The 22,367-nt window shown below is 40.9% G+C and overlaps 1 protein-coding gene across 1 annotated transcript in view; it reads left to right on the plus strand.

Annotated features, from left to right (window-relative positions):
• The first annotated feature begins 1,042 nt into the window (after positions 1 to 1,042).
• LOC125461625 (glucose-fructose oxidoreductase domain-containing protein 1) overlaps positions 1,043 to 22,367 on the plus strand; it is a 94,444-nt gene continuing 73,119 nt past the window's right edge. Inside the window, exon 1 of the mRNA XM_048550561.2 lies at positions 1,043 to 2,241. Coding sequence (XP_048406518.1) covers positions 1,989 to 2,241 — 253 coding nt within the window. The 5' untranslated portion in view covers positions 1,043 to 1,988. The remainder of the gene's footprint in view (positions 2,242 to 22,367) is intronic.

Raw genomic sequence — 22,367 nt, forward strand, 5'->3', positions numbered from 1 at the left:
TGTTCTGAGCACTTTTGTTATGATGGGAAACACTTGATTATATAGAACCTTCCAAATCCTCAAAATGAATTGCTTTTGAAAAGTAGTTTCAGAGATAATGGGAACTGCAGATGCTGGAGAATTCCAAGATAATAAAATGTGAGGCTGGATGAACACAGCAGGCCAAGCAGCATCTCAGGAGCACAAAAGCTGACGTTTCGGGCCTAGACCCTCAGCTTTTGTGCTCCTGAGATGCTGCTTGGCCTGCTGTGTTCATCCAGCCTCACATTTTATTATCTTGCTTTTGAAAAGTAGTAACTTTTGATAGATAGGTAAATGCAGCAACCACTTTGCAAATATAACTAGATACCAAAAACCCTGCTGAGGTGGTCAGCCAATTGAAACAGATCTGTTAGTGATAAGATAAAATTTTCACCGGAACATCAGAATAAACTTACCCTAGACCCAGGGGTGCAGACGCATTGTTCCTTGAAATTGGAGTCGCAGGTAGACAGGGTGGCGCAAAAGATGTTTGGCATGCTTGCCTTTCTTGTTCAGTGAATTGAATATAGTAGTTGGGAGGTCATGTTACCGCTATGTAGAGCATTGGTGAGGCCACTTTTAGAATACTGTGTTCAGTTCTGGCCTCCTTGCTATAGGAAGGATGTTCTTAAGCTTGAAAGGATTCAGAAAAGAATTACAAGGGTGTTGCCAGGTTTGGAGCATTAGAGATATAAGGAGAGGCTGAATAGGTTGGTGCTTTTCTTCCCTGGTATGTTGGAGGCCAAGGGGTGACCTTAAAGACATTTATAAAATCATGAGAGGCATGAATAAGGTGAATGGTCAAGGTCTTTTCCCCAGGGTAGAGGAGTCTAAAACTAGAATGCAAAGGTTTAAGGTGAGAGGGGAGAGATTTAAAAGGGACTGAGGGGTAACTTTTTCATGCAGAGGGTAGTGCGTGTATGGAATGAGCTGCCAGAAGAGGTGGTAGAGGCGGGTATAATTACAATATTAAAAAGCATCCGGATAGGTACGTAGGTTGTGTTTAGACGGATATGGACTAAATGCTGGCAAATGGGACTAGCGTCGTTAGTTGGACCAACGGGTCTGTTTCCGTCCTGGATAACTCTATGACCCTAAGTATTATGCACGTGTAAATAAAGAGTGATGAGATACGCGATTCTGTATTTATATCTTACGCTATCTCTATGTCAGTGTCGCTGTGAGGATGTCTGCGTATCTTACTGTCCCTACGTTATTGTTTCTGGGTCTATCTTTGTTTCTGTCAGTGTCTCCATAGCAATATCAGTGTTAGTGTCCGTGCCAGTATCCTTCTGTAGTATCTGTAACGTGCAGGTACGTGCAGAAAGGTGAGAGTTAGTTTTTTTCAGCGTCTCTGTGCCAGTGCCTGTGTGTTATCATCCTGTGCCACTCACAACAGTTGCTGGTCTCCCTCCTCCATTGGTTGGGCTCAGGCTGCGAATTACGGTTGGAGAAAGTGAGGAACATGACGCATCCGCCGTATTGTAACCTGCCCATGGGTCATCTCGGCAACAGCGGGCTCCTGCGTACCCAGGCTTAGCCTGGGCTCTGCAACCTGCTGCCGGCCAACATTGAGCCGCAGCCTCTGGCTTTCCTAGACGTTTTCTGTTTTTTTTTGTTGTTGTTCCCCCCCCACCCCACCAACCCCGAAGAAAAAACCGCTGCAGCAATCAGCAGCTCGCAGGCCCGGCGATTCGATCTAGAGGGCGGTGCAGAACAGCAGAAGGTGGCAGCGTTATTCTTAGCACTTCGAGCTCTCCCCATACACGCACGCAGACACAGGGCTGGCAGGAAGTGTGTGCCGGAACACAACTACAACTTGTTGGCTTTCACCTACTTTTGGGAAAGAAGGAGCGTTATCTGAGGCAAGGACATGGGAGAAATGGTCGAGAGGTAACTCCTCATGTTGACTGTCCCAATAATGTTTCGCTAGGTGGAGAGTGAGGAGCCGTCCTCCTTCAGTCACCATGCTGCCCGGCGTCGGTGTGTTTGGCACCAGTTTGACAACCAGGGTCATCATCCCTCTGCTCCAGAGCCAAGGCTTCCCGGTGAAAGCTCTGTGGGGGAGGACGCCAGAAGAAGCAGAGGAACTGGCGAAGGAGATGGACGTTCCTTTCTACACCAACAGGATCGACGATGTCTTGCTGCACCAGGATGTGGATCTGGTCTGCATTAACCTGCCGCCTCCGCTGACTCGCCAGATCGCTGTCAAGACGTTGGGTAAGTTGGAACAGATAGTTTTGTTTTCGACCTGATTTTAGTTTCATCGAACGAGCTGGACGGTGGGGTTGTGTGGGGGGGGGGGGGGGGTGGGAGAGACAGATTCATGGTGGCTACCATGCATTCCCTTTACGACTGTTCATTTGTGTACCTTAAGTTGTTGTTTCGATGTTTAGTGGGTGGGTTGGTTGGGGCGATGAGGGATGTCTGTCTGCTAGGATGTTCTGCTAGCAAATAATGGGTATAAAGACAAGTAAATATATTTGTTTACGCCTATTGGTCACTTAGTACATCGAGAAACCCAACAGCAATTCCTTGATGAATATGTAATATAAGGTATTACACTGTGCTGCTGTTTCCCTGGTTTCCCAGCGATCTTTCACTGCAGGAGCACTTCAAGCATCACGTAATGGATAATGGGAATTAAGATTATTGATTTTTTACTTGATGGCTGAGAAAAACCATAAGTCATAAGGGACGACCCTCAACATGTTAACCAGCTTCTTTCAGGATGAAAGTAAATAGAGGATGTGTCACAGTCAGTAACAGGATATAATAAATATTAGCTAAACTGGTACTTTACTAGATAAGTCACGATGACAAAGCCATGTATAAATGGGTTTGCTACACTGGTTGAGAGGATATATAATCTTAAACCGTACTGCAATTATGACTTATTTTGTTTCTGCAAAATAAAATTTTAATTCATTTTTGTTTTGGTAATACCGCAAAAGAGAAGGGTCTAGGCCCAAAACGTCAGCTTTTGTGCTCCTAAGATGCTGCTTGGCCTGCTGTGTTCATCCAGCCTCACATTTTATTATAAAGAGAATAGCTTCTCAGTTCCCAGAAGCGTACATGTCTAGGAAGTGATGTGTCACTTCCTTCACCTTATGTTCAGTATGGTTTGTGTGACCATTTCAAAATATATCTCTTTACTTAAAAAATGTTTGAATAATCTGTGAAATAATAAGGGATTGTTTGGCTGGACATTACAAGAGCCTTGCAAACATACATGTGATTTTGTTTTAGTTAGTCAACTTGTTTGGCATGTATGGAAACCTATCACCATACATAACAAATCCCTGATCAATCTGCTGAGATATAAGTAGATTTTCAGTTTGCTAATTTTCCCTATCTATCTAAATCCATAAATTGTAGTCATGGGTGGGCAAGAATAAAAGCTGTGCAACTCCAAGTGTGCACAGAGGTACTTCTGAAGCATAATTAAAACCACACAGCTAAGCAATGTAATGTCAAACTTACTGCAACTCTACCAGTCAGGATTTGAATCTTTTGACATGTAGCTTTAGTCAGAGCTGCCTGGAAAGAATCCTTAAGCGTCTCTTCCGGTCCAGTTAATTAGTCATGCAGGCTGGCCAATCACCAATAACAAATTGGAGAACTGCCGACTTGTTCAGGTATTGGATTCCTGTATGTACAATAGCAGGTTAACTTGCACGTCATCCTGGGGCCACCTTGACTTCAGCATGATGCAGTTTATGTTCATCAAGGAGGATTGCACCTGTGCACATGGAGATTGAGAACATGAATTGAAATTTAATCCTTCATGTCATTGTTAATATTTTACTTTAATTCAATGATTAATTCAAGACATGCTGATATAAGGCACACACATCCTATTTTTAACAATTAAACCAGTAAATTACAACTCTCATTATAAACAGTGCTGAATATTGTTACAGAGATAGTAGGAACTGCCGATGCTGGAGAATCTGAGATAACACGGTGTGAAGTTGGATGAACACAGCAGGCCAAGCAGCATCAGAGGAGCAGGAAAGTTTGATGTTTCGGGTCGAGACCCTTATTCAGAAATGGGGGAGGGGAAGGGGATTCTGAAATAAATAGGGAGACGGATAGAAAATGGATAAAGGAGAAGATAGGTAGACAGGTCAAAGAGGCTGGGTTAGACCCTGTGAAGGTGAATGTAGGTGGGGAGTTACGAAGGGGATAGGTCGGTCCAAGGAGGACGGACAGGTCAAGGAAGTGGATGAGGTTAGTGGGTAGGAGATGGGGGTGGGGCTTGCGGTGGGAGGAATGGTTAGGGAGGCAGGGACTAGCTGGGCTGGTTTTGGGTTGTGGTTGGGGGAAGGGAGATTTTGAAGCTTGTGAAGTCCACATTGATACCCTTGGGCTGCAGGGTTCCCAAGCAAAATATGAGATGCTATTCCTGCATCTTTCGGGTGGCGTCATCGTGGCAATGCAGGAGGCCTAGGATGGATATGTTGTCCGAGGAGTTGGGGGGGGAATTGAAATGGTTCATGATTGGGAGGTGGAGTTGTTTGTTGCGAACTGAGTGTGGGTGTTCTGCAGAGGGAACAACATGTTATCTCTAGTGTTGAATGTTGCTCAACTTCAGCAGAAGAAGGAATGAAAGTGCTCCGACTTTAATCCATTATTGCTGAAAAGAGAGGCATATTGCTGAAGATTTTCTTTACGCCCATATTGATACAAAGATAATAATGCCAAATGTCAAACAATCACAACAATTTATGCCACAGGACAGCGTTGGTCAGCAAATGAACTAATTAGCTGAGTTGTTGCCATGGTGAAAACTACAACAAATTGTAGGTTTTCGAGGATCCCATGTGTTTAAAAATTGACAAAAGGCTTGAAAGTATTCCTTTTGCAGAGGACAGGTCTCCCTGTATGAATATATATCAATTCTGGCAAACATACATGTTCAACTGAACTATTTTGAAGAAGAGTATATCAGACTCCAAGTGTTAAATCTGTTTGTCTCTTCAAAGACGCTACCAAGATTGCTGGGTTTCTTCAGTACTTTCTGTTTTTACCTTGCCAGCTTTATTGATAATCTTAAATCAGTTGCAATGTAACAGTTAGCACTCTTAAGGTTGTTAGCAGGTACAGTCCAATTTACTGAATCACTTCTAACCGTAGAAGTTTAGTTCTGGGCATTGCAACTGCCAGCTGGTTGAGATGATTTGTTTTCAGCCGAGTAAGAACAACTGAAGGAACATGCTATTTAATTTGATCAGCCTGTTGTTGGGGCATTGGACCCACTCTGCCAGCACTGAAATTCATTCATGAAGCTGCTCAATTCTGTAGTTGGGAGAATATAATTTTGGACTGAGAACCTTTTTGTTTTAGATTTTGGATTAGTCCAGCTTTGCTTCCATGGTCACTTAACGTCTTTCTAATGTACCATGTCATGAAGGCGTTCTTTAAACTAGAATGGTAGATCTTCAAAAAATCCTTGCTGCTAGTGCAGGCCAGAACTTTTTGAATGTGGATTCATAAATTGGCTGAGTCCAATTTTAATTTGCATTGTTCCTGATTCTTCGTTCTGTAATTTACTACTATAAATAAATAATAAGTTCTGATACACATTGCAACAGAGGTCCTTCATCAAACCTAAGAATGGACGTGAATCACCTACTGCAGTCTTAGGTTTCTAACTTTGATTGCACAAGATATCTAGTGTAAATGTCAAGCAGGCATGGCCAGGTGGACATGTTCTGGAGTTGGAGAACTGAAAGCTTTTAGAGACAATTGGCTCATGTTTACTGTGGAAGATTCAGTGATTGCTGCTCTAATTTTAGATTTCTTTTTTTGAATCTTTTTTCTTCGTATTTATGTTTCTGATTTGGTTTTGTCACTTTTGTAATGGAAAATCAGCAACAAACCAAGATAGTTGTTCATTTTTTCTACTTGGCGGATTACTAGAATCAGAGTTGTAGAATGGTTATTGCACAAAGAATGTTATTCCACCCATTGCGTCTGTGCTAGCTCTCTGCAAGACCAGTTCAGCTTGTCCCATTCTCCTAACTTTTATCCATATCTTAGAAATTCTTTACTGTTCACATAATTATTCAATCATTTTTTGAAAGACATGATTAAATCTGCCTACACAATGCTTTCTTTTAACCACTTGTTGAGCAAAAATGCCTTTCCTCATGTAATTTTTGCTTCTGTTGTCAATCATCTGAAGTCGATGTCCAGACTGAGAATGATGAATCCTGACCTTTTCACCATTGGATATACTTTTTTCACTATCACCTCTATCTATTTTGAAAACCTCTATAAATTATCCTCCTAACCTTCAGTACCTTCTCTAATCTATCTACTTGCTCTCATCCATGGAACCATTCTCATAACTCTTTTCTGCAACCTTTATAATGCCTTCACAGTCTTCCTAAAATTGAATTAGTGCTGGAATTGGGCAGAATAGTCCAGTCAAGTTTATAAATATTCACAACAATCTCATGCTTTTGTGCACTTGCCTCTCTTTATAAAGCCTAGGATCTTATATGTTTTACAATAGCTTTTTCAACCAGCCCTTCCACATTCAATGAATGATGTGTAAATAATCTAAGTAATAAATAAATAATTTACGATTTTTGAATTGTATGCTATCCATATTGCCTCTTCTCATTCTTCCAATCAAAATGTAACACTTCACATTTCTCTGCTATGTGTCCACCCATCTCACCAGTCCAGGTCATCTTGAAGTCCATCGTTATCCTCCTCACAGTCCAAAGTATTTCTGATTTTGCATTCTGTGCAAACTTGTACCCTACACAGCCAAGTCAATGTCATTAATACAGAGCAAGAAAATCAATGATCTTGATAACAACCTCAAGGGAATACACTATATAAGTTCCTTCAGTCCAGAAAGCATCCATTCACGTTACTCTGTTTCCTGTAAATCAGCCAGCTTTATATCTGTGCTGCCATTTTCTTATTACCACATCAACAGCATTAATCTAATCGACCTCATCAAAAAATTCAGTGAAATTAATTCATCATGATTTGCCTTTAACAAATCTGTATGAGATTTTCTTTATTAATTTGTCCAAGTAATTGTTCATTTTGACCTGTATTACTGTTCAAAAGTTTTCCCATCAAGATTAAACTGAGTGATCTGCTGGGCTTATCCTTTTATCCCTTCTAAAATGATGATATGTAATGGTATAATATTTGAAGTTCTTCAATACTCTGCATCACCCATGTACCTAAGGAGGTTTGGGAGATTATGGCAGTGCCTCCACAATTTCCACCCTTATTTCACTCAGAATTTTCGGATGTATTTGATTCAGTCTTGGTGACTCATCAAACAGCCTTACTAACACTTCCTCCTTATCAATTCATTGCCTCAACTAAGTTTCTGTGCTACCTGTCTCCATGGAACCACATGCTTGTTAATTATGTATCCTGATCCCTTTGCCTGAAAACAGGCCTAATCTGGTTTCTCTCCTTAGAATACAACTATCAGTAAAAAAGGAACAGAGTGGGCATATTTACTCCAGAAAAGAGCTGAGAAATGACATGATAAGGATCTTTAAGGTTATGAAGGGGCTTGATGATGCAGGTGCAGAGAAAATGCTTCCATTTGTAAGGATATCCAAAATAAATACAAGATAATCACTATGCTATCCATTGAGAAATTCAGGAGGAAAATTTTGAGGTAGTATTGTGAGAAGGTGGAACGGAGGACGTATTGAGTATGTCTATCCAATATTTTCTCAATTTTCTTTGCACTGAGGAGAACATCCAATGTTTAAAGAATTCATACAACTGAAATTCCTCAATCCTGCAAGAGTCTGAGTAAATATCTTGTTCTATGGTCCTCACTTCCTTCATAATATGTGGTGTCCACAATTTAACACTATTGTCCAGTTGTTGCTGAACCAATGTTTTATAGATAATCATGTTTTATTTCAAGAAGTCTAGTGACAAAGATCAGAACAACATTTAGATAGCTTCACTTGTGGAAATACACGTTACAAACCTGCAGCTCCCATCCCAAACCATCAGCATTTCAGTTTGTTACTATTTGCTGGAGCACAAATGAATCCCCAGTTAATGTCCACACACTGTATAGCAAGTAAAGAAAATTTAAATGCAATTTACAGATTTCCTATAAAAGAACATGTACATTACATTTACAACTAAAATTTCAAAACAAATTACATAATAAACTTCTGTGTTCCATACAGCCATTACGTTGCAAGAGTTTCTTCCTGTAGAATGTCACGCAATTTCTTTGAGGTTTTTGGAGCTAAAATCCACATTGAGACCATTGGGTTGTAGGCTCCTAAAACAGAATATGAAGTGCTGCTCCTCCAGTTTCCGGGTGGCAACATTGCGACATAGGAGGCCCAGGATGGACATGTCGTCCAGGGAGTAAAGTCCATATTGAGACCATTGGGTTGTAGGCTCCCAATTTCTTTGTTTTTCTTTATGCAAACAATCTGACAGTTGAGGACTTGAATTCACCCATATAATTTTAAAGGCTTCCTTTCTCTTCAGCATTTGCATAAAGCCAGTTTAAAACTTTTCACGTACACATTTCATGGAATGCACTTTATTCCCATGGAACAATTATCAACATAACATTCAATGGATATGCTGTCCTCTGCATATCCATTGTATATAATAAGGTTTAAAATATTTAATTAGAATCCCATATCCACTGCCTCTGCAAGAGCTGGTATCTCAGCAGCCACAGCATATTTAACAACTGTTTTTATTTTCTTAGCTTCTCAACATTTAGTACAACATTTCCCATTCATCAGAAATGTTGTACTAAAGATGCACTAAATACTGAATCAGAAAGATTAGCCGGTGGGGTATCAGTAAAAATGATGGTTTTATTTCTTTGCATCCCCTGAAGATGGGAATCTAAGTATGTATTTCAATAAATTTAATTTTCATGATGTTTTATTTGCCCTTAAAATATTGCCTACTTTGGGGTGTTTCATTGAAGTACATAGCCCTGACCCATGTCACAATACTGACAAAATAAGGACTACTAATTTTCAACTTGCATCATGTAATTTTAAATACCTGTGAATGTCAAGGACTAATATGGTTTTATAAAAAGAAGAAAACACAAACTAAAGATGGCCACAGTGGTCATCTGACCAGATTGGGGTTTTATGAGCTTTGCTCAATGTGAAACAAACAGAGACCATCTGACCATAAGTTAACATTTTATCCAAAGACACTGAAACCATTTGCATTAAAGAAACATTTTTTCTAATTTTCATTTGCACCATTCTATAAGCTTCTATTGCTTGCGAATTATCCAGCTTGAACAACTGTGACACCAGATGTGGCATAACAAGTGAACTGTATTTCAGGGTAGCAGGAGCAAGTAGGAGCAAATAACTGCAGATGCTGTAATCAGTGCTAAAAACAACAAATGCTGGAGATCACAGCGGATCAGGTAGCATCCAAAGAGAGAGACCAAGTTAACATAATTCATGTTAAATTCATAAAGTTTTTCATGGTTTTTCTTCTGCATCTGCTGCCTATTTGGGGTTTTAATTTCAGAAACACTTCTATTTGACAAGTGTCACGTACTAAAAATGCAGCTTTTATATTGATTGTTGCATAGTACCGTGAATATGTGACCAAAAGAGCTGTGTTGAGTCAAAAGTGTTTAAGATTATTTTTCCAGCTGTGGAAGAATCTATTCCATTAAGTCTGTATCAAACAATCATTTTTCAAAATATTTAGCAAACAGTGTCTCTTGTGCGTTATGAGTACCATTTTGCATGGACTTGCCCACTACAAATCTACTTGCGTGGCAAAGCTCAACCTTGTCTGGTGCCTCAAAATAAACTTCCTATTCCCTTTAACCATTCTATTCCCTTTGATTTGCCTCTTTTGTCAGTTTATCCCTAAGTTTATTGATTGATAGCCACTAAATCTTAACACTCATGATGTCTTCCGCTCTAGTTGTTTTCAATATTTGTTCATGGGAAATGGCCGTCTTTGGCTAGGCCAGCAGTTATTTCCAGTACCTAATTGCCTTTAAGCAGTTGTAATCTGCATTGAACCACTGCAAACTTTGGTGAGTAAGTATAGCCACAGTGCTGTTGGGAAAGCATGTGGCGTGGAGGGAAACTTGTGCTGATGTTCCTGTTCTTTTCCAGCCTTCTAGATGATAGAGGTCAAGTGTTTAGAAAGTTCTGTTTAAGGAGTTTTTGTGAGTTACTTCAGTACATCTTGTAGATGACCGTGACTGAAAGGAATGAGGCACCTATGGAGTGAGCTGCAATGTCCTGGATGGTGTCAAGTTTCTTAAGTATTGTTGGAGTTGAATGTGTCCGGGCAAGTAGGGAATGTTCCATCACACTCCTGCCTTGTAGGTGATGGACAGGATTTGCAGACACTGAGATGAATTAGTTACCTCTGCGTTACAAGATTTTTTTTATATTATCATCTATTCAAACTACAACATCTACTTCCCCTATTATGTTGTTCGTGATTTCTACTCCATATTTATCCATGTTGCATGATCAGAGATTCTTTCTCTCATGCATAAGTATTTTCCAATGCAAGAACCACTTCTGAACTCACAATCAGTGTTTACATTCTGCTTTCTTACTTTTCACTTTTTTACCTCATTTTATCAGTTCATAGACATTGTTTATTGGCCATCATTTCTGAATTTTCAGCCAATATTTATATTTCTAATGAGTATTTCTTGCACATCAGATAATTATTTCATCCCATGCAAGTTCAAACAAGTGAGGGAGAACCCAAGTATGCACCCAAGATAAGACGTGAGTACACGTGACAAGGCCTTAGTTTCACCTCTCTGGGGATTCTACACAATGTGAAAGTCTTTGGGGTTGAACCGGCAGAGAGACTCAGAAAAATTCCCTGATTGATGTTTAATCAGTGAGGAGAAGGGAAATGATATGCCAAATGAAAGTGATGGGTACTTAGAGCACCTGGTGAAAGCAAAACTGGGGAGTACCTATTGATCAGCAGCTTTCAATTGTCCAGAACTGCACCAGCAGCTAAAGTCTGAGAGAAGTTCAAGGCATTGAAGACGCATAAAGCCATTGGGTGCCAGACAAATATAGAGAGTCTGGGATGAAATTCATAAATTAATTTAATCTTACTGAGCATCTAATGTTATCCGCTGCAGGTTTTTGATGCAATTTACATTATGGTTTATAAAACATGACCAATGAATGCCTACCATTATCATTGGCTGAGTCCTGTTTCCAGCCTGGAAACCAAAAGTTAATTGAGAATGTCTGGGTTAATGAATAATAAATGGACAAACAGATTGTGTGTGTTTTGATTCACTGTTTGGCACGATTAATGGATTTTAAAAGAATTTTGGTGTTCTGAGGCTAGACTTTCAAACTGTGTGCATCCTTTCTGCTCTGTTTGTATTTTATCTACTCTCCTGAAGGTACAGACTCATGTGACAGGAAAGAGGAGTTAACAGTGCAATGTGTGAGCAGTGTTAGGGCACTCTAGATTGCCACTGGTCCTTTTCCATAGTTGACTTAAATATTAAAGTACCATGTTCACAACCCTCAAATATTTCCCTTCTGATATTTGATCTACGTAACCTGTCTCATTCCCTAGAATCGGATTCAACATTACCTGATATTAAACAAAAAACTGTGAATGCTAGAAATTTGAAACAAAACAGAAATAGCAGGAGAAACTCGGATGGTCTGGCAGCATTTGTACAGAGATAGCAGAGTTAACGTTTCAAGTCCAGTGACCTTTCTTTAATTCTCCACAGATGCTGCCAGACCTGCTGAGTTTCTCCAGCTATTTCTGTTTTGTGCTAGTAATACCTGCTTCCTCATTGGGTCAGAAACATATTGGTTGAAACCATTTTTATCTATTTACCATGGAGGAACAACCAACATAGGTAGAGATAATAGGAACTGCCAATGCTGGAGTCTGAGATAACAAGGCATGGAGCTGGATGAACACAGCAGGCCAGGCAGCATCAGAGGAGCAGGAAAGCTGACGTTTTGGGCCTGGATGATTCTTTAGAAATGAGGTAGGGGAAGGGTGCTTTGAAATAAATAGACAGAGGGGAGGCGATGATAGAAGGTGGATAGGAGAGCAGATAGGTGGAGAGAAGACGGACAGGTCAAGGAGGTGGGAATGAAGTCAGTAAAAGTACATGTAGTTAGGGAGTTGGGATGTGGGTTGGTCTGTGAGGGGTGGAGGGGCAGGTGGGTGGGAGAAAAGATGGACAGGTCAAGGAGGCGGGGACACGATGGGGGTGGTGGTCTTGGGATGAGGTTGGGGATGGGGAGATTTTGAAGCTTGTAAAGTTCACATTGAGACCATTGGGTTGTAGGTTTACCAGGTGGAATATGAGGTGCTGTTCCTTCCGTTTTCGGGTAAGGTCATTGCGGCACCGGAGGAGGCCTGGGATGGACATGTTGTCCAAGGAGTGGGAGGGCGAGTTGAAGTGGTTTGCGACTGGGAGGTGTTGTCATTTGTCATGAACCGAGCATTGGTGCTCCACAAAGCAGTTCCCAAGCCTCAGCTTGGATTACCCCATGTAGAGGAGGCCACATCAGAGTTGAGAGTTTTTGAGGAATTCAGGCTGAATTTGAATACAGAACCTCCAAAGGTAATAGTCACTGGATTATAATTGAGCCACATGTCAATTGGCATAAAGTCAAGCTTATTAGAGAATTAAATAAGTGTTGTAGGAATTAGTGGGTTTCAGATGGTGGGGCATCGGCACCAGTACCAGGAAAGATGGTGTATTGTCATTGGGATGGACTCCACTTAACCAGATGGGATCAGTGTCATGGTGAATTAACCCATCCTTCCCTCATTGATATAAAAAAAAGTCTCTCAGCCTTGAATATGTTTAATGACCTAGACCTGACAGCCCTCTATGGGAAAAAAAATCCCCAGATTCACTAGACTCTGAGAGAAGAAATTCCTCATCATCTGTCTTAAATGTGTGAGATTATACCCCCTGTTCCTGGACTCTTCCACAAGGGCAAGCAATCTTTCTGCATCTACCCTGTCAAGTCCCCTAAAAATCATATATGCTTCAGTAAGGTCACCTCTAATTTCTCCTAGATGGCAACAGCAGAGTAGGCAACAACCAGGCTTCTGTGCCCGAGCTTGTCCTCTTTGTCTGCTTTTATTTCTTATTATTATTCCATTTTTCCCCATCATCTTTTCTCAATTTTATTTAATTTTTGCTCAAACTTCTCTGATAAAGGGAACTCTTCTGCAGGAAGGCGGCATTGATGGGCTCTGGAGTAGTAATGACAGAGGCAGCGTGGCTACAGACTTGGCCGACTTGTGAAGCCTGGAATGGGACTTCCACTTCCATGTGGAGTGGGCCTCTGGAAGCAGCATGACATGGGCTGGTGAAGCTCTGAGCGGGACTGTAGCGGCTGCATGGTATGAGCTGGGAAGCCTGGAATGGGATTGTAGCAGTGGAAAAGGAAATGTTGGACTGTCTTTAAGTTATCTTTCTTTGCTTTTTGTTTTATTTTAAGATAATGTGAATGGAGCAATGGTACACACTTTTCACTGTATTTTAAAACTGAATGCACATGACAATAAATGATTCAATTCAACTCAATTCTTCTAAATTTCAATGATCACAAGTCCAATCTATTCAACCCGTCCTCTAGTATCAGCCTAGTGAACCTTCTCTGGTCAGCCTCCAATGCTAGCATATCTTTCCTTAGATTATAGATCCAAGTGTTCAGAGTATTCCAGCTATGGTCTGACTAGTGTCTTGTACAGTTTTACCAAAACTTCCCTACTTCTATCCTAAATTCAGTTGAAATAAAGGCTGACATTCCAGTTGTCTTCCCTCTACCCCACTGAACTTGGATGTCCTTTGGTCACTTTTTTGTGATTTGTGCATGAGAACTCCCAAATCCCCTGCACTTTAGCTTTCTCCGGTCTTTCTCCACACAAATAATATTCAGTTTCTCTATTCTTCCAGCCAAAGTGCATAATTTCACATTTTTCTGTATTATATTCCATCTGGTAAATTTTTGCTCACTTGCTTAACCTGTCTATGATTAGATTCTTTGTGTCGTCCTTACAACTTCCATTACAGTCACAGAGACCTACATCTTAGAAACAAGCCTTTTGGCTCACTTTATCTATGCTGAACAACAGACACCAAACTACACTAATCCCATTTACCAGTACTTGGTCCATAGCCTACTATGTCCTGGCATTTTACGTGCTCATCCAGATGCTTCTCAAATGTTTGAGAGTACCTGCCTCCACCACAATCAGGAACAAAAACAAAGTTGCTGGAAAAGCTCAGCAGGTCTGGCAGCATCTCTGAAGGAGAAAATAGAGTTAATATTTCGGGTCTGGTGACCCTTCCTCAGAACTACCACCCTCAGCCAGTGCATTCCATATTTCTGCTTCTGAAAAAAATTCTCAGACCTCCACTAATCCACTTACTCCTCACCTTAACCTTGTACCCTCTGGCCTTCAACACCTATGTCATGGGGAAAAGATTCTTATAATCTACCCTGTCTGTGTGTCTCATAATTTTGTATATCTCAATCACATACCCTTCAGCCTTCTGTCTTCCAGAAAAAACAAACTCACCACATTCAACCTTGCCTCCTAACTGAGACTTTTCATCCCAGGCAGCATCCTGGTGATTCTCCCCTGCACCATCTCCATTGCAATCATGTCCTCCTGTAAGTGTGGCAACCTGGACTGCACACGGTTAGTCCACACATGGAATACTAACATTTTATAAAGTTGTAACAAGACTTCCTTGCTCCTATTGTCTATACCCGGTTAATGAAGGCAAACATTCTGTATGCCTTCTTCTCTATACCTGAGCTGACATCTTCAGGGATCTATGGACTTGTACACCAAGGTCCCTTTGTTTCTCAGTACTCTAGGGACCTACCAATCATTGTGTCTGTCCTTCCCGTATTAGACCTCCCAAAATACATCACCTCCATTTATCAGGATTAAATCCCATCTGCCAAAGCTCTGCTCAGTTTACCAACTGATCAATATCAGAATGCAGTCCAAGATCATCCTCCTCAGTATCAACTATGCCATCAATTTTCATTTCATCTGCAAACTTATTAATTGTATCTTCTACCTTCACATTCAAATTGTTAAAATACCTAACAAGTAGCAAGGATCCCAGTACCTATTCCTTTGGTACATCGCTGATCATTAGCTTCACAAAAACAACCTACCACTATTGCCTCCTATTTGTAAGCCAATTTTGGATCTAGTTTGCGAACTTGTCTTGGATCCTATGGGTGCTTAGCTTTTGGACTAGCCCTCCATGTGGGATTGGCAAAGGCCTTATGTCCATGTAAACCCTTCATATCAATATATTTAATCACCTTTCCAAAAAACTCTATTAAATTAGTCAGACAGAATCTCCCTCAAATTTGTGCTAACTATCCCTGATCAATCCCTGCCTTTCCAAGTGTTGTTTAATCCTGACCGTCTGCAATAATTTCCCTACCACTGACATCAGACTAACTAGGCTGTAATTGCCTGGCCGATCTCTGCTGCCCAACTGAACAAAGGAACGACTGGCATGGTGGCACAGTGCTTGGCACTGATGCCTCAGAGCACCAGGGACTGTTTCCCCTGTGTCTGCATAGGCTTCCGCCAGGTGCTCTGGTTTCTTCCCACAGTTCAAAAATCTGCAGGTTAGGTGGATTGGTCATGCTAAATTGCCCATAGTGACCAGGGATGTGTAGGCTAGGTGGATTAGTTATGATAAATGCGGGGATATGGGGGCTGGTCTGGGCGGGATGCTGTTCGGTGAGTACTCAAGGGATTCTACGATATTAGCTATCCTTCAGTCAACTGACACTTCACCTGTGGCCAGTGAAGTATAAAGTATCCCTATCAGGGCCCTAGCGGTCTCCTTCCTTGCCACCATAGCATCTTGGGATAGATCTCATTAGATCTTGGGATTTATGTATCTTTATGCTCACTAAAATATCTAATACCTCCTTAATAATCTTAACATGTTCTAGAATCTCACCATCCCAAGCGAAATCTCCAAATATAATGTCTTTCTCCTTTGTGAACACACATGAGAGGTATTCATTTAAGCTTGTATCCACATCTTCTGGCTCCATGCACAGATTGCAACTTTGATCTCTAATAGGCCCCACTCTTTCTTCGATATTTGATTGGGCCTTGCTTCTGACTTTACATCTATTCTGTGCCCCATCCCTCTGACAAATTAGGTTAAACCTTCCCAAAAGCATAAGCAAATCTCCCAGTCAGGATATTGGACCCATTCCAGTTTAGATGCAACCTGTTCAGATTGTACAGGTCTTACCTACCTCAGCAGGTGTCACGATGATCCAAAAATCTAAAGTCCTCTCTCCTTCTCCACCCCTTTAGCCACACATTCATTAGACCTATAATTCAGTAGCATGTAGCACTTGAAGCAATCTGGACATTACAATCTTAGCAGAATTCCTCTTTAATCTACTGCCTAAGACTCTAAATTCCTGTTGCAGGACTTCAATTTTTTCAATCCATGTCATTGGTACCAATATGTACCATAACCATTGGCTGTTCACCCTCCTCCTTCAGAATGTCCTGCAACTGAGACATCCCTCACCCTGGCACAAGGAGGCACCATACCATTTGAGAGACACAGAAGTTTCCCTTACAATTGAATCCACTATCACTAGACCACTCCCAGTACTTTTCCTTGCCTGCTGTGCAGCAGAGCTAACCATGGTGCCACAAACTTGGTTGTTTTTACTTTCCTCTGACAACAGTATCCACATGGCAATACCTATTTGAGAGGGGGTTGGTCAGAGAATGTACTGCACTGTGCGCCCACACTTGTCTTCCTGGTGGTCACCAGATGCTTTTCTACCTATGTAGCTCCTCCTTGTGGTGTGACCAGCTCACTAAACTTGCTATCCATTGATGTCTTCAGCATTAAACATGCTCTATAGAGAGCCCGCCTACAGCTCCAGGTGCTCCATGCAGTCAATCAAGAGCTGTTGCTGAACACAATTCCTGGATACGTGGCTACCCTGAACACTGAAAGTGTCCCCAATTTCCCACATATTGCAGGAGGAGCATTCCATGGGACCAAGTTCTTCTGCCTTTGCGGACCTGACCAATTACAAACAACAAACAATAAACTAGGGACAAATTATTCAGCCTTACCTACTACTTACCAAATCAGGTTTCTCTCTCTGTTTCTCTTTCCGCCCACTCAACCACCGTTCCCCCCCACCCCGCCCTCGCCATTCCTAACAAACTACAAATCACAATAATAAGGACTTTGCAATCTGTCTCCCTCTTGATACTACTCTCTTAGTCCCTAAAATTTCTAAGTAGTCAATCCTCTTGCCCTGAATCACGTTTTGAATCCTAATGTCAAAATAGGTCATCTGCTTCTGGATTCAGTGGAGGTTCGTTCCTCTCTCCTGTTGCTGCTCCGATTGAGCTCGATCTGTTCCTTTCTTGCTGCTGCTCGAACTAAGCTCAATCCACTTCACTGCTGCTGTTGCTCCTTTCCACCTAATTTTCTGTCGTCTGCAAACTTGCCATAGTCCATTCACTTTGCTTATCTAAGCCTTGATATATCCAAAGACAGACTCTATGACTGTAGCCCAAACATAGACTCCACAATTGTATGCCAAACACAGACTCCACAACTGCAGCCCATACAGAAGCCTCACAATAGCATTCCAAATATGAGCTCCCTGACTAAAGGACATGATGTAAACACTGCCTGCAATGCTCCAAATATCAATGTCTTCACTGTACTGAATATAGAATTCTCTATTGCATTTCATAGTATAAACAGTGGCTACACGAGTTCGAAATACTTTTTACCATACTTCCCAATGTTTAAATTTCTGGTTATGCTTTAAATAGAAACACCCCTGCTACCTTACCTCACGTAAATACTGTTGCCTACGTTGCATAATGCAAACATCCATACTACGCTTTAAGTATAAATATCTCTCTGAGACCATACAATGTAGATTACACTCTATTATGTAGATTTCCCTGAATATAATACATGATGTGGACACTGTGGTTTATATTCCTTGTTTTATCCCACCTATACTGTAGTGTAGACATTCTGGCTACATTCCATAAAGACTTGTCCCACAGTTAATTGTCTAACTTCCCCTAATTACATACATTCCTTAATACAAACACACATTACACACACATGCCTGAGGAACTGATACTGTCATTGTTGCCTGAAAATCTGACCCTATGAGTGTATAATTGATAATAGAAGATTGTACATGGGGCACTGGCTTCATATCTCCACTATTGGAACAACTCTCTTTGTACTGCATTGTAAAGCCAGGTCCTAGGTTGCACAGAGTCACTTAATGGTGGTGTAGTTGAAAGGTTGAAAACATTTACCAGACGTAAAAACACATTTTATGATAAGATTGGTCCAAATAGCTTCTAGATCAAACGAGTGCCACACCACAAGGCTACAAAGCGTTTAAAATTAAAATGCGAACCTAACTTGGTGCGATGAAGAGATTGGTTAGCGTAGAAATGGACAATTTGTATTGTCGTTGAGGCCTGTACATTTTGTTGGGGCAGAATAGAGAGAGTGTGACATTTTAAACATTTCAGTTATATTTGACTTGTTACGTCTGTGCTCTATCTGAAGAAAGTTACATTCTTACAAATTAGAAGTGTACTTGTTCCAAGATGTTAGTACTGTATGGACTTCTCCCAGCATTTTTATGCTGATTAAGGACTGCCAGAGATGTAGTTATCTAGAATCCCAGAAATATGTTGTCCAAATGAAACAGCAAATATCTCAAGATTTGTAATCGACAGGTAAACCAAAGTATATTTGGAGATTAGTTCACAGGACAGATGAAGATTTAAATGGTTGAAGCTATTGCAGAGGTCTGCTAACATCTCATTAGCTCTGAAGGCTATACAGTGATTCATGAATTGAATTTATCACAGAGGTCACAGTTTGAGCACTCATGTCACAAGGTTATACTTCCTGCCATGGAGCAGACTACATAACTGAAGTTTCCAACAGGAACTAAAAATTTTCCCATGGCTCAGTTGATATTTCTCTCGTTTGTGAGTCAGAAGGATGTAAGGTCTGAGCCCCATTCTGGAATTTTAATATATAACCATATCTACACTGTTGTATAATATTAAGTGAATACTGAATTATCAGAAGTACAACCTTTCATATTTGCATAAAACAGATTGCAGTATATCAGTGGTTGTAGTCATTACATTATAGGAAGGATGTCATCACACCAGAGAGAAAGAAAGAAAAAAAATTGGTTCCAGCATACTTGAGGTGGACTTGTTTCTTCTGAATTGATGCTTCCTATGCCAGAATTTGAAGACACCCCCCTGCACCATGCTCCGAACTAAGCTTTAAATTTCAGAAAAGGTTTCATGAATGTCTACAATTCCTAGCCATGTAGTCATAAATTGCTCGCAGCAAGTGACTCATCTCTGACTGTTCTTGTAATTGATAAGAAAGAGGACTCTTCATGATGTATTTACAGTAGAAAACAGCTTTAGAAAACCCCAGTGAGGTACTGACCTTTCACTTCTGAAATATAAATTCAAATTCAGCTTGTTTAAGTGGATGAGAAGCTTTTTTCTGATGGTTGTGAAACTACCCTGTGAAAGCTTCAGAAGTCTCAACTTAGCTTCTAGTGGCATTGAGCTATCAGGAAACTGCTGCTAATTTGCCTGTAATTGTGAATAACATTAGGCAAGTCCACAGGATAAAGGTGTGGCAAATGGAAAAAATATTCCCCTGCAGCACAGCATCCTCTTCTGTACAGGGCTGGGACACATTTTTACAGTAGATAGACCTCTTCTTGGCACTAGGCTCAACTGTACGTTATACCTCATTTGGGAATTTTTGATTCTGGCATTGTGGCTTGAAATGGAAATTTTGTCACTGCCTGTCCTAATAACCCTTACTTAAATGTTCACAAGAAACATTAAAAGAAAACTCATTCTTTTTATGTTGTTGTTTGGACAATACTGTTGCTGGAAGTATCCATGGAAACCATGTCTTTTAGTAATATGCAATATTTGATGCCAGCAGCTTTGGCTGATTTACATTAAATTAATATTGGTAGCAGTATGCTAAGTTTAGCTGTTTTGTTTATCAGATTTATGTGTACCTTTCACATTCTCAGAAATTTAAAAAAACACTAAAAGACCAATGAGTTGCATTGATATTGATTGCTAGGTGAAGGAGTGATGTCCTGATTCATGTAAGAGTCGTGGACAAACTTGTACATGTAATTATATGATGATAAAGTCTTGGTGGAATTCACCTACATCACATTATCCAGCACACATACGGGACAGGATTTTGAAGTCACAGTGAGGCCTAATGTTGTGCAAAAATGTGTGAAGCTGGTGTACATGGGCAGATGACAGGATTTCACCCTGCATTTTGTTATCACCAGTCCCAGTACCTGGAACTTGCATGTATCTAGATTTTTGTATGAATCTATGTAGCAGTTAGCCCAGAGCTAAGAGGTGAGGGATGGACAGCTGAGGAGACAGAATAGAGATGACATCATAAAGAGGAAAGGTCACCCCATGCTTCAGAGATACTTTGAGGCACGTTTGGAAACATATAATGTTGTTGCATAAGGCAATAGTTCTGAAAGGGTGTTTCATTGCCTCAGCCCAACATACTGATGTCATACATCACAATGTTTGTGAGTGAAGTCAATGAGTTCCACTGTAGCTTTTCGAGGGAACAGTTACATCTTTACCAGCTCTGTAAAATCCTAGTAATTATACTTGACCAAATGTAGTTACTGTTATTGCTACCGTACAATATTGCCATTTTGTTACCAAAGAACAGTGCCTTTGCTGTTGATACTCTGTGATGGTAAATTCATTGTCATTAATCACTAGACAGATCCAAAAGCAAAGACAATGGTGCATTGGTGGCAGCAGCCTACCTCAAACAATCCTTATGCAGTACCACATACTGGTAGAAGTCACATGACACCACATTATAGTTCAACAGGCTTATTTGTAATCACAAACTTTCAGAGTGTAGCCCTTTCATCAGGTGAGGCGAGTGGGAAGCACACGGAACACAGAATTTATAGGCAGAGAACTCAAAGGCAGAGACATCAAAAGAACATACAAGTGGTGTGACTGGAGTGCCGAATAATAAGTCTCTGCAGGTGATCCAAAGTGTTAGTAAAGTGTCAACAGCTGAATAACGAGTGAAGGCGTGATCCATAATCCAATTAAATGAGGCTAACAGATAATTACAAAAGCTTAAAGATCAGGTGGTACTGGAGACAAACCAAACGACTGGAATAATATAATTGGTAAAAGAGTCGCATGTCAAGGGGCTAACTAAAGTAATAAGTAAACCAAAACTGTACAAACTAATTAAGGTAGAGAGATCATAATAATATTTCCGGGTGATGGTAACAGAACAGGACAGTAAGGAAGATTTTACAGGTAAAGAAGCATGTGGTGGGGGTCACATGTAGCATGACATGAACCCAAGACCACGGCTGAGGCTGTCTTCATGGTATGGAACTTGGCTTTCAGTTTTTGCTTGGCGATTCTGAGTTGTTGTGTATCTCGAAGACTGCCTTGGAGGACGCCTACCTGAAGATCACAGGCTGAATGTCCTTGACTGCTGAAGTATTCCGCAACTGGAAGGAAGCATTCCTGTCTGGCGATTGTTGCATGGTGTCCATTTTTCCATCGTTGTAGCATCTATATGACCATGCTAATATACCTTGCCTAGGGGCATCCTTGCCTGCAGCGTATGAAATAGACAACATTGGCCGAGTCACATGAGTGTCTGCTGTGTACATGGTGGGTGGTGTTCCCACATGTGTTGGTGGTATTGATGTTGATGATCTGACATGTCTTGCAGAGGACGCCACGCCAGGGTTGTGTGGTGTTGTGGTTGATGTTCTCCTGAAGGCTGGGCTAGTTTGCTGCAAACGATGGTCTGTTTAAGGTATGGCAGTTCTTTGAAGGCAAGAAGTAGATGTGAAGGGATGATCTTGACAAGGTGCTCATTGTCATTGGTGACATGTTGAAAGCTGCGAAGAACATGGCGTAGTCTCTCTGCTCCGGGGAAGTACTGGACTATGAAGGGTACTCTATTGGTCATACACCGTGTCTGTCTTCTGAGGAGGTCATTGCAGTTTTTCGCTGTGGCACATTAGAATTAGAGATTGATGAGTTGAGCATCGTATCCCATTCTTATGAGGTGTCCTTCAAAATCTTTAGGTTTCCATCAAGTTCTCCCTCATCTGAGCAGATCCTGCGTATGCACAGGGCTTTTCCATAGGGGATGGCTTCTTTAACATGTTTAA

Source organism: Stegostoma tigrinum, chromosome 2 (genome assembly GCF_030684315.1).
Source record: "Stegostoma tigrinum isolate sSteTig4 chromosome 2, sSteTig4.hap1, whole genome shotgun sequence".
Classification (NCBI taxonomy): Eukaryota; Metazoa; Chordata; class Chondrichthyes; order Orectolobiformes; family Stegostomatidae; genus Stegostoma; species Stegostoma tigrinum.